Below are 13,658 nucleotides of genomic sequence, written 5' to 3'. Positions count from 1 at the left end.
CAGGAGCCCGTCCTAAGACTCCAAAGGAGAAGTAGGAACCTACTCCCTTTGACACGGACTCATTTACTGCAAACATTATGCAGCAAATGGGTAGTCTAGTAGGGAACTTGGTTCAGGACAAGTTCCAAGAGATGCTTTCTCACATCTCTTCTTCCTTGGAGGAGTCAGGCCAGTCAATCCGGACTATCTCGGATAGGCTGGTCACTCAGGAGAACCTCATAGCAGGTCTCCGGGAAAGCCCTGCGACAGGTCTTGCACAGCCTGGTATGGCAGCCCAAGCCATGCCGGACTACAATAATCTCCCTCCTTACACAGCGAGTAATCCCTGGAGGATCTCGTCATACGCTCCCTTCAAGGACGGGATGCTGACATTGGCGGACTGTGGAACTCGAAGGCTTGAGGACTTCGAGTTTCACCCAGCAAATTTGTAACCCCCCTTCATCGGTTATGCCCGCCTTACGGAGGCTGCCATGAGGAGAGAAGATAAGATCCCTAAAGAGATGGTAATCTTCGGCCGGGATCAAGCCCAACGAGACTGGCTAAGAAGCCTAGAGGATTGGGACTGTGTAAATACCAGGGTCCAAGCGTTTAAGAGCGCTTTCACTATGTTCGTAGTGGACGGAGAAACACCCATCCCGTTCACTACGAAGGTGATGGAGCTGACTATGCAGGCCGCTATGAGAGACGAGCCGATGCCGCAGCTCCGGGAAACAGAGCCTACATCACTCCTCCTCCCTGGTATGGAAGATCTATGGGTAGATCTCCCGGCCACCTTTTCGGTCGGGAAACTGAAGCCAGACTGTGCCATCACTCAATTTAGTGAGCGGCTCCCTAGACTCCTAGACAGTCTCATTCAGGCCGAATTCAATGCCCGAACGAGACTATCCAGATCCCTCAATACTCTGGTCACGACAGAGGTTTCAGCCGTTACATATGGTGACGAACCTCTGTTTAAGCTGATAGTCAAATCACATTTGCACACAGTGCAATTTGATTTGTATGATTTTATCGTGGCAAGGCGTAATTGCCAGAAACATGTCCTGCAAGAAGCCACCATCCGTCACGAGTCAAATAAATTACTGGCTGCTTCGATCTGGGGTGCTGAGCTTTTCCCAGAATCTGTAGTAAACTCAGTACAATGTGAGGCTACAAGACTCAACCAGAGTCTCAAAGTTTGCTGGGGATTATCCAGTAAAAGGAAACCTGAGTCGACTTCTTCAGCCAAGAAGTCAAAGAAACCTAGGAAATTCCAGCCTTTCCAGGTTCCCCAGCAACAGACATTGGTTCAGGTGGTTCCGGTCTCTCAGGTGCCGCAACCATCGACATCAAAGGCACAGCCTCAGCAACAGTTTCTGCTGCTGACGCCGCCTCAAAACCAAGCCTCCACCTCCTACGCTGTCTCCCCGGCCTTCAACCCAGTATTTGAAGGCCAGTCGTTTCAACCTTTCAACAGGTTCGGCAGGGGTGCCTTTCGTCAGAGAGGTGGCGGACGAGCATCCAGCCGGGGGAAAGCACTTACGAGGAGGGCGCGGGACACGCCCTTCCCCGAGCCAGTGAGAACCCTCAGGTAGGAGGGAGACTGTTCCTCTTTCGTCACAGAAGGAGGTTCAGCAGCTGGGCACAGAGCATTGTGTCCAAAGGCCTAGGATGGAGCTGGACCAAAGGCCCTCCCCCATCTAAAATCTTCTATCAACAACCAACAGCAGAATTGATAGAGTATGCCCAAGAACTCCTTCAGAAAGTAGTGTCAAGAGTCAAGCACTTAAAAGTTTCAAGGTCGCTTGTTCAGCGTGCCAAAGAAAGGCTCAAACAAACGAAGAATAATTCTAGACTTGTCCCGTCTAAACTTATTCATTCGTTGCGACAAGTTAAGAATGCTGACTATCTCGTAGGTGCAGACCTTACTACCCCGTGGGGCCGTCACCACCTCTATCGATCTTACAGACGCATACTATCATGTTCCAGTAGCAAGACACTTCCGCCCGTTCCTAGGTTTCAGACTAGGGAACCAGGCATTCTCCTTCAAGGTAATGCCCTTCGGGCTCAATGTAGCCCCCAGGATTTTCACGAAGTTGGTGGAGGCAGTGGTTCAAGAACTCAGGTCTCAGGGAATAATGTTAGTTGCATATCTGGACAATTGGCTCGTTTGGGCCACAAACATCGAAGAGTGCCACAAAGCGACGGTCAAAGTAATCCAATTTCTGGAACACTTGGGATTCCAGATAAACAAGACCAAGTCCCGGTTGACACCGGACTCTCGCTTTCAGTGGCTGGGCATTCAGTGGGACTTAAACTCACACACACTATCAATTCCGTCGTTGAAGAGGAGACAAATAGCCAAAGCAACCAGACAATTTCTCAAGTGCAAGCAAACGTCTCGAAGGAGCCAGGAAAGGATCCAGGGCTCTACAATTTGCCTCGGTAACGGACGTTCTGCTAAAAGCAAAACTCAAAGACATAAACTGAGTCTGGCGCTCAAGGGCAAACAACAGGTCCCGGCGATCTTACGCAAGCCCCTGGGCGGAGGTCAAGAATTTGTCAAAGTCAATTCCTCTTCAGTTCCCTTCGCCGGCATTAGTTATCCACACGGATGCATCACTAAGCGGCTGGGGAGGGTACTCTCAGTACAAGAAAGTACAGGGGACTTGGTCCCTTCCATTCCGCCAGCTCCATATCAATGTATTGGAAGCTATGGCAGTGTTCCTCACCCTGAAATGACTTCAACCAGCCAAGAAATTGCACATCAAGCTGGTGTTAGACAGTGCAGTAGAAGTACACTGCATCAACAGGGGAGGCTCCAAGTCAAGCCATGTGAACCATGTCATGATAGCCATATTCTCGCTGGCTGCCAAGAACAAATGGCACCTGTCCGCCACGCACCTAGTGGGAGTAAGGAACGTGACAGCAGATGCGCTATCTTGTTCAGTCCCACTAGAGTCAGAGTGGTCCCTGGACAAGCAGTCATTCAATTGGATCTGTCAACAAGTTCCGGGGCTTCAGGTGGATCTTTTCACCACGGAGTCGAATCACAAACTCCCTTGCTACGTGGCTCCCAACCTGGACCCTCTGGCTTATGCTATAGACTGGAATCAATGGAAGAAGATATACATCTTTCCTCCAGTGAATCTTCTTTTGAAGGTTCTGAACAAACTCAGGACTTTCAAGGGACGCGTTGCTCTAGTAGGCCCCAATTGGCCCAAGAGCAATTGGTTCCCACTTCTATTGGAGTTGGGACTCCGACCTCAACGGATTCCCAGTCCCAAATTATCCCAACTAGTACAAAGGAAGACTGTGTTCGCTTCCTCAGGAATTCAGAAAACCCTAACTTTATAGACTTCATGAAGTTTGCGGCAAAAAGGGATGCCAACATCGACCCTCAAAATATCCTATTCTTAGAATCGGATAAACGAGAGTCAACCCTTCGTCAAAATGATTCAGCAGTTAAAAAACTAGCTATTTTTCTGAGGAAGTCCGAATCTCAAACCATGACAACCAACCTGGCCATTTCCTTCTTAGATCATTATTTGAAAAAGGTTTAGCAGCTAGTACTATTACTACTACTAAATCAGCATTAAAGAAAATCTCCCAGTTTGGTTTCAAAATAGATCTAACAGACTCTTATTTTTCATCTATCCCTAGAGCCTGTGCTAGGCTCAGACCATCAGAGAGGCCTAAGTCTGTGTCATGGTTCTTAAATGATGTTCTCAAACTGGCCTCAGACACTGATAATGAATCATGTGACTTTTTACCCCTCCTGAGGAAAACATTATTTCTTTTAAGTCTAGCTTCAGGAGCCAGGGTATCTGAACTGCCGGCTCTATCTAGAGACTCAGGTCATATAGAGTTTCTCCCTTCAGGAGAAGTATTACTTTCTCCAGATAGTCAATTTTTAGCTAAAAATGAGGATCCACTGGCGAGGTCCTCAGGACCCTTCCTTATGTCCAGTTACTGCCCTAAGAGCATATCTTACTAGAACAGCCATGAGATCTTCAGGCCCTTTATTCACGAGGGAAAAAGGTGGTACCATTTCCTTAAAAGGAATTAGGCAGCAAATATTATATTTCATTAAACAAGCCAACCCAGAATCTTTTCCCCGGGTACATGATATTAGGGCAGTAGCTACCTCAGTTAACTACTTTCAACATATGAATTTTGATGATCTGAAAAAGTATACTACAGGCTGGAAATCTCCGACAGTATTCAAACGTCACTACCCCAAGTCCTTAGAAGCTCTTAAATTTCCAGCAGTGGCAGCGGGAAACACACTTTCTCCTGACACTGCTTAAGTAGTAATAAGTAGCTTAGATCTAGATCTCCTTTCTACCTGCCTCACTGACGTCCTTCCTGTGGCTCTGCCACCATGTAGCCTTTCTTATGCCTTAGATGCCACATGTTGTACATAGTTGTGATGTTTTCTTATTTTTATTTTAGGATTACTCACACAGAATTTATATTATATGATATTGTATCTACTTTAAGGTTAATATTAAGTTACTGTATTTAATCTTAAGCCTTTATTATAATCATTTCTAGTTCATAAGTTTATTTTAGATCATAATAATTAACCTTAATTGTTTTTTATTTCCTCCTTACAATATCTATTTTTGCTCATTTATTCAAGCTTGTGGCCAATTCTCTGGTACTATTTCACGTAGCGACACGGGCTGAGCTCAGAAAAGGGATTTTGACGAAGGAAAAATCTATTTCTGGGCAAGGGCCCGTGTCGCCCAGTGAAATCCCACCCTTCTTTTATAACCCTACCCTGGGGCCCAAGCTTGACAGGCTAACTCCAAGGATGACCGGTAGAGGCGCTGGTGGTAGCGTTGGAGGCACTAGTAGTAGTCGTAGCTGGGAGTGGGCCTTGCATCAGCCCCTCTTTGGTAGAGGGATTTCGAAGAGGGATGAATCTAAATGGTAAGACCCGTGGTAGTGGTTTCACTCGCCCCAGAAACCATACCGACACCTTTTATATAAGGTGAGCGAGCCAGAATATTCTGGCATTTCCATTTTAGCTTTTTTCTCTGGTATGTTAGCATTAATTTACCTTAGAAATGTGTGCTAAAAGGACATTTCACTGGGCGACAAGGGCCCTTGCCCAGAAATAGATTTTTCCTTCGAGAACTCTTGAATTAACAAGTAACATTACATCATCTCAATACCATGTACTATTGCAATAGATAGCAATGGAGAATACAGATGTTATATTTGCCTACTCAATTTATTGAATTTAGCATTAATAATAGGAGGTATATTCAAAATTTCTCTAAATTAATAGTGTTATATTTAGCAGTAATTTTTGTGAATATAATGTACCTATGCATTGGAAAGTGTGATCATTATTTTTAATTTACCAGTACATACGTACCGTGATTTTTCAGGGATATTGAATTAATGTACGTATTAAGAGTATTTTGGGATCACAATTGTGCATTTTGAAAAGGGTCATGATAATTTATAGCAAGAGAATTTTGACTCACTGGAGCCTTCACTGATTCACTATTAACAGTTTTTATAACGGTAGTAATGTTATAATTTGCCATTACAGAATTGAAATTTTCATTATTTGAATTATAGAAACCAGTTAAGTATCCTTTAGGAGTCAGTATGCTGTGATCTCAGCTTATATGATTTCAACTTGTAGGTGGTCTTTACTCAACTGTTACATTTATCATTATTTATTTATTTATTTATTTTGGTAGGCCACCTCTAGAAGGAATGAATTTCCTAGCTAAAACTCATAAAGTCCAGTTTATCTTAGGCTAGGAATTTGCCAAATCTGTTACCTGTCAGATATCGAACTTGGCCTCTACATTACCAAAGATTGCTTTATTCAATGTGTCATTTTTTTATAATAATAAGATGTGAAGTGTCTCCATATTCATGATTTTTTTTCTTTTTAAGTTGTGGTTTTATCATTTGTGCCAGACCCTTCGTCCCTCCATATTCTTTCAAATTTTTCTTTTGAAGTGTCCCTTTGGCCTGAACTGTATTGGCTTTCACTCTTTACTTCTTATCTGTCCCCTTTGGCCTCTTTATACCAGGCTGTCCAAGCTCCTGTTTTAACTGATTTATGAAATTTAGGCTGTCAAGCTGAACAGTGAGGCAATTTCAGCTATTCAGCCCTAAGACATTGTAAAGAATGAGTTGGCGTGGTTGGACAGCTTGATAAGAATTCCAAAAAATAACTGAGTTCAAGTATTGTACAAGGTTCTAAAGGTGCAACTGGGAGAAAGCCCCAAAGGTGCACTAAGAGCTAATAGTTAAGAGGGTGGATAGCACGACTAAAGTGGAAATAATTAAATAAATGTAAAAACTGGTGCAACTAGGGGGTGAAGGTACTTTAAACGCCTTATAATGTCTTCAGTGCACCGGGTGAGGTATACTGAGACCACTACCTACCTACAGGACTTGCTCCAATATTCCCCTTCATATGAGTGAATCTTTTGGGTGAGCCATGATACTACAAACAGAACCTACTGTTCTTTTTAAACTAATCATAACAACAATAATTAGCCCATCTGATTGACCTTGGTGCTGTGCTGAAATATATTTATAAGAGAAATACTACTGAGACATGACATTTTCTCAGACATTTTCTCATTTTTATGAGCTAAACTTTTATATTGTTGTATTACCATGCAGTGTAAAAATTTAAGTTTTTGGAGGGCATTAACAAATATTCTACACAGTATTTCATTACAGTTGTGGCTGGGTTTTTAGAAAATGCCTATTTCATTAAACTAGAAGTTTTTATAAATTTTATATCATAGTTTTGGCGAAAGCTTTACAAATTTGGAAATGGTTCATTTACATAATTTTGCTTTTCACAGACTATTGTGTCATAGTCTTGAGTTTATTTTGCCAAGTGGATGTATGGTTTTTGATGCGGGACTCAGAGCTAAATAACTGTGTCAGTGATCAAAGTTTTACATACTTGTACTGTATTTTAGAATAATGAATCCACAAGACTGTTTTCCTTTCATAACTAAAAGGAGAAACAGATGAGGAAAAATATTATGTAACAGTCCTACTTGGATTAATAACTGGTGATTTGTATTTGGTAATCTAGTTCAATGTGGTTCTATAAATTTGCTAAGACGTAACACTTTAAAAAGGTGATTTTTGTAAATTCCACTGTAATAGCTGTGATAACCTTCACAAAACCTCCACATTTCAACCATCACAACATTCCGTATGGAGAGGATCATAAACTCAAAAATAATTTATCAGTGTAAAGGCTGCAATACAGACACAAAATTCCATAATTAATGAAGATACCATTTTTACAGGACTTATCCAGAAATAAAAGCTGTGCACAAGAAAAGGAAGGTGGTTGGTGGTTTCATGCTTGTTATGCAGCCCATCCTAATGGTGTATATCCTACAAAACCTAAAAGGTAGGGTTTTTTCTAACTACAGTATAAGGGTAAAGAGGACAAAGCTATTCTGCAATAACTGAATTTGTAAGATTTACAGCCTTTCTAAATTAGATAACTTCTACAGGGAGACCAGCAGCTCAAACATTCGCTGGTGGAAGGACCGTGAAAATGTTTTCGTTTTAACAGCGGTGGAAATGAAAATACGCCGGCACAGGAATGACAAGGAAGGGACCATTCCAACAGCGACTCCCAAAATAGATGATCACTGGATCGTAACCACAGATAGTTCATTGCCGTCTTTAGATGAAGATATTCATAAACATGAAGAAACAGATTACTCTCTCGATTATGACTTCACTTGGAATTTTGATGATGAAATATCCTTTGCAGATCCAGAAGCTGGAGGAGTAGATGAAGAGTATAATATTACTCAGCATAGTGGACGTTCTGATACCAATCCCTGGTGGATTTTGAATTCTCTTGGATTTGACTAATTTCATGATGAAACCATTCTCTGTAAGAAGAGAACTAAGTCCCTAGCAACATGATACTTAGGCTTGAAATCATTAACCCAGTATTAGCCCACCATTCACCCAGAATGGTTGCTGTAGTTACAAGTCTTTGACACACTTAAAATAGTACTCAGATGATTCATTGTAAGCTATCTGGGATGAAGTTGTAGAACTACCAAATCAAACTTAATACATACATATCTATATGACAAGAAACTTTAATCAAGCCCAACAGGATTCAAATAGAGCAGTTTTTGCTCACATACACTACAAACTTGGTCATCAGCATTATTGCAAATGAAATATAAAATCCACTCATAGAACCCCATTTTGCCTATTAACAATTAAAATATAAATAAAACCACCTAGGTACAATAAGATGTAACATTAATACATGTTGTTTGACAATACGTATCATTCAAAGTGTACTTGTCTCAGTTCACTCCTTTTGAACAAGCCAGTTGCAGTGAGGAGTGACAATAAGGTCTCCAAAAATAAATCAATAGGAGAAAACATAAACAATAAGTTTTTACTGTAAATACTAGGATAATGTTAAGTATCTGTATTGTTTACCAATTAATCTTTATTTTCCTTATCCAAAAAGCATTAAACTTAAAAGGTACACAATAATCATTAGTCTAATCCTCATTTTTCTCAGGAGGTGGTCCACAAGGCTGCACCATCTTCTCCATCATATTGAACCGAACACGTGCTTTGGTCTCATTCTCAGCAAGTGCAATCATATTTAACATATCAAAATGACCCATGTATGATGCGTATGTATCACGCTGCTGGTTGACACACCATTCAAACTGAGCTGTGTCAGCATGGCCTGAAAAATAGCAATACAGTATCAGTTATACGAAAAGCACATAGGTATTATACCAAAATTCCAAATACAGATGTCTAAACAGCTCCAAATTTAGAAGCCATATATATAAATGTTGAAATCAATCATTACCATAGTAGAATGAAAAAGAGAACTTCATAAATGAAGGCATGGGCATCATTTTGGGGGCATGGGAGGATAACATATCAACTGTCCCCCACCCCCAAAATTTTTTTCCTCTTAAGTTTTATATAGCAGATGCTGGAAATGAGGCTATTAATTAATAATAATATAAAATATATACTCAAGTATAAAATATTGAACTAATAAAGAAATAGATTGTGATTTTTCATTAGGTTCGTGGTCAGATTAATTGTTCATTTAAATTTTGACTGATTTTATCCCACTGTTTACATAAAAGTCTACAGTCTGCAAACACCAATGCTTGGAGCAGCTGCCTGTGAGTTTATTATTATTTTTCCTGCATCTAAGCCTTAGATTATAGAAAATTAAACTCCCACACAGTTCCAGATAGAAATATGTTAGCTCAATTAGGAGGGGCTACCGTATTATCATCACCGGACCTCCTCAGTGGGTATTGGCAAGTACTTCTAGATGAAGAATCCAAACTATTCACAGCCTTCAGCACACATAAAGAACATTTAGTTTGAAGTAATGCCATTTGGACTCACATCAGCTCCTTTAATGTTTGTTAGATTAATGTTACAAATTCTAGGAGATTAATGTTACAAATTCTAGGAGACATAGAAAACGTTGCAGTATATTTAGACGATGTAATCATTTTTAGTAAAGATTTAGAAAGCCATCTCAAAACATTAGAATTGGTCCTAGAAAGATTAAGAATGGCAGGACTAAAAATTAAATTAAAGAAATGTCAGTTCCTCATGAAGTCGTCAGAATACTTGAGTCATGTAATTAGCAGGTAAAATAAAGGCAATAATTGATTATCCAGCTCCCACTAATTTAAAAGCATTAAGGAGATTTCTTGGGATGGTTGGATATTATAGACCGTTAATAAAAAGGATTTGCAACTATCGCCAAACCTTTGACAGAATTAACCAAACAGGATGTTAAATATGAATGGCAGAATGAACAAGAAACAGCCTTTCAAACATTAAAGAGCAAAATGACTAGGAACCCTGTTTTGGTCTACCCAGATTTTTCAAAAGATTTTTATTTAGCTTGTGATGCCTTGAGTACAGGGCTAGGAGCTGTATTGTTACAAAAGGCCAAAACTAGAATGAGGACAGTATACTATGCCAGTAGAGTTTTAAACCCAGCAGAAAAACACCCAGATATAACTATGATGACTATGTTGCGTGGAAAACTAGACGTACTTACAAGACTATCATGCAGACAAGAGACTAAGACTACAAAGATTACTAATCCAGAACTAATATTAAGAAGAAGCATAAAGTTAAAACGCAGACTGCAGAACGCATTATCAAGAAGAAGCAGGTAAGCAATCATATAACTCGAACACTCTACCTTACAAAAACGCACCACAAAAAAATTGGTGCACCACTTAACACTATAAACCCTGCAGAGGGTAAAACCCAGTTATTAATATACTGAACAAGCGCTATCAAAACTGAAATGCTGGTAACTTATACCAATGGTAACCAGGGGCTGCCTGTACTAGGTTCCAGAACCTGCTGTAGAAATGCAAAAATCCCCTCTGAAAATCCATATAACTGCCAAACACCCAGTACCCCATAAACTAAAATGCTTTTAACTGTATTTTAGTATTTCACTGCTTAATTTGATAGTAAAAACAAAAACATACCTTAAATTATCATACGAAAATAATCTACTAACATTTCACACAAAAATTCACTCCAAACTATTATCTTAGATAAGTACCCTTTTACAACTGTTGCCCCCTAACATGTTTATAACAATGATTTACTCATTTTAAAATATTAATAATGTAAAAACAGTACAATACAAAATGTTTAATACAAATTAAATAAATCTTTACTGCAAATTAAATAAATTTGCCTTACGAAACAATTGACAACTAACCAAGTTAACCTATACTACTTATATACATAAGTCAGTCTCTCTCTCTCTCTCTCTCTCTCTTCATTATTATTTTCCAGGCTGTTACTGGAAAATACAATTAAATTCATTAGCGAATATTTAAACTATTTTATAAACCATTTATCAGAAATTTTTTTTACAGCAATATCATATCAAATACATCGTACACTGCCCTTACGGAGAGAGAGAGAGAATCAGACACCTATTATGCTCATTATGTGGCCAACCTGGAATGAGTTTAATAGATGCATAACTACATTATAAGTATGCTGTAAATCATTTTTATCATAAAAAATCACAATTTTTGAAAGTAAATTGTATTTTTCCTAACTATACAAACCTGAGGTCCTTTACATGAGGGAGAAGGTAATTCCTCATGTACAGGACCGAGGGTTTGTATATCGTGTAGGAACAAATCAGTATTTAGTCACAACAGAAAAATCTTCAAATTAGTGAAAGTGGACAGTGAAAATGTAAAACCACATAAAACCAAGGCAGCACTGTAATAATACATTTAACATGACAATAATATGAAAGAAAATAAGTGTATAAAAGATGCTTAGCATAATGCTATATTTATTGTTTCTGCATGTTTTGCACACAATACTGTTGTGAAGAGATCAAGGAGATTAGTGAGCCAGGTGAGATGACGGTGTGTGGGGTTCACATGGTACCCTACAATATCATTATAAACATAGAAAAAACATGCTGAAATTTTTCTATATATCAAAATATCCAAAGTATATAAACAAAAATATCCAAACAACGAAAAGAAAGCCGAACAGCAGGAGAGAGAAGGAATGCACGTTTTGTTGAGACTGAAGCCAAAATAAACTCTGTAGATTTGAGTACACTCTGAATACATGGGCAGTACTTCTGCCCCTACCTTCGATAACTGTTACCATAACCACCTTGCAAACAGTTTAACAGCTGGATTTCCAGCTCGCTGAAAGTTAATCACATATGTAAAGACCGAGGGTTTGTATTCTTGTTGGAACAAATGCAATAGTAATATATGTCTACCAATAAGGGGGGGGGGACAAGAAGCAACCACGTGGCAGCCCCAGTTTTAAGCATAGCATTGGTAATTTTTCTTCATAAAGAAAAGTTGAGACCAAAATGACAAAAAAGAATTCAATGAAATTGCAAAGAAAAGAAGGGCGACAGATACTCATCCAGTTCAACAGGCATACAGGAGAAAGCTAAAAGCATGTCCTCATTGCTCAACGGATGAAGGGAGAATGGCTACTGCATGTGTAGGTGAGTGAGGGCTATTACCCCACTCTCCCCCTTAACCACCAATTAAATTTACTTTATTACCAGCTTGCACTGATGAATGCTTCTAATATAAATGACCTAAGAGACATAAGCATGTCCTTCCTGTCAATTCTGAATGGAGCAGATGGAAAAGCCTCCTGGGAAACAACCTGGATGACTTATCAAGTAGGTCTTCAAAGATCTACTGACAAGTTTCTGGCAATAACCCACACTCTTCACTGACATGTTAACAAATACAAAGCCAAGTCAAAAGCTATTTAGAGGGCCAAGTACCTAATGAACTTATAGGAATAATAAAGTAATAAGTTTAAGGGTTCCAGTTACATATGCATTCCTTGAAATACTGTACTAAATGTCAAACTTGATACTGATCTATAATATATGCAATACATACTACTTCAATATCATTTAACACCCAATACTGTATACCCTTGACTTTCTCAGAAGTAAATGACAATCAGAATGTGTTTCCTAAGATTTACAATATCCAATCTATGCCATTTAATTTCCCTTACCTGTTCCAATATATTTTGACTGCAAGTGTTCAAGCTGGGAGTGAATGTTGTAACGGTCACCCATTGTAGTCTTCTATTAAAGCCTGCAGAAGAAACATAAGCTGTAATAGTAAAAATGTATACTACAGGGAAAACAATAACATTTCCAATAAACAGTTTCTTATTGCTATAATACATAATTATATCAAAGAAATATCAATATAAATTAAAATTTAAAACAACACTTATAGAAATATACATATCCCTTACCATCCACATCACTTTACTGACATTTTTGTGTTATGAACATAGCTGATTTTGTTTGTTGCTGCAAATCCACAATATTTTATTTGGCAAAAATGTTCAAGAAACTAATCACAATAGGTCAAAACCCATATTCAGTACTTTTAAAAACAGAGTGAATTAACATAAAAAGTTTATGAAATATATATATATCATATACATAATAATCAAGAATAGTAATCATACCTATACATCTTAGAGTAACCTACTTTACTTGCCTGGTGAACCTTAGTTCTTCCATAGCTAAAGACAAAAAATAATCACACCCATTTCAAGGATCCTTAAATTGTATGACTAACACCACCCAGCATACAAAACATGAATCTGATAAGTGGTCAAATGACAAATGTTCAGGAAGTCATTCACGACTGCTTAAAAACAAATATGTACGACTGTAATTATGAAAAAGAAAGATGACATCACCTTACACAAAGTAAAACACTCTTTATAACATAAAGAACTACTGTATCTAAACAAGAAATTATTTCTCATACCAGCATCTTAGCAAATTATATATGAAAGTAGTTATGATTAAAATTCTTATGAGCATGTAAGGAATATACTACTACACAGTATAGAGTTCAAAGGTTGAATGCCATACAATTGCTATTACACTATGTAATACTGAATTTTATTTCGTAATCATTTAAAATATTGCTTCTTTATTGTTATTCATCATGAACAACCTTTCTTCTGTATGTTTCTGTCACAATGGTTGCCAATGATGCACCAGTTTTAAATTAATTGTTTACATAAGGAAACATTTAATTTTGAGCCACATGTATATCTAATATGCTACT

General features: G+C 38.5%; 2 protein-coding genes across 5 annotated transcripts in view; one reads left to right on the top strand and one right to left on the bottom strand.

Annotated features, from left to right (window-relative positions):
- The window catches only part of LOC135212674 (microfibril-associated glycoprotein 4-like), a 42,853-nt gene extending 34,534 nt beyond the window's left edge, over positions 1 to 8,319 (top strand). For all 4 annotated transcript variants that reach the window (XM_064246331.1, XM_064246332.1, XM_064246330.1 and 1 more), the window contains exons 7-8: positions 7,290 to 7,396; positions 7,503 to 8,319. In XM_064246331.1, coding sequence (XP_064102401.1) covers positions 7,290 to 7,396; positions 7,503 to 7,872 — 477 coding nt within the window. In that variant the 3' untranslated portion in view covers positions 7,873 to 8,319. The remainder of the gene's footprint in view (positions 1 to 7,289; positions 7,397 to 7,502) is intronic.
- Positions 8,320 to 8,455: 136 nt separating this feature from the next.
- The window catches only part of LOC135212675 (splicing factor 3B subunit 5-like), a 46,096-nt gene continuing 40,893 nt past the window's right edge, over positions 8,456 to 13,658 (bottom strand). The window contains exons 2-3 of the mRNA XM_064246333.1: positions 12,577 to 12,659; positions 8,456 to 8,722 (exon numbers count right to left, since the gene is read on the bottom strand). Coding sequence (XP_064102403.1) covers positions 8,529 to 8,722; positions 12,577 to 12,640 — 258 coding nt within the window. The 5' untranslated portion in view covers positions 12,641 to 12,659 and the 3' untranslated portion in view covers positions 8,456 to 8,528. The remainder of the gene's footprint in view (positions 8,723 to 12,576; positions 12,660 to 13,658) is intronic.

Source organism: Macrobrachium nipponense, chromosome 41, assembly GCF_015104395.2.
Source record: "Macrobrachium nipponense isolate FS-2020 chromosome 41, ASM1510439v2, whole genome shotgun sequence".
NCBI lineage: Eukaryota > Metazoa > Arthropoda > Malacostraca > Decapoda > Palaemonidae > Macrobrachium > Macrobrachium nipponense.
Note: the sequence above shows the minus strand (reverse complement) of the source record. Positions and strands in the feature narration are given on the sequence as shown.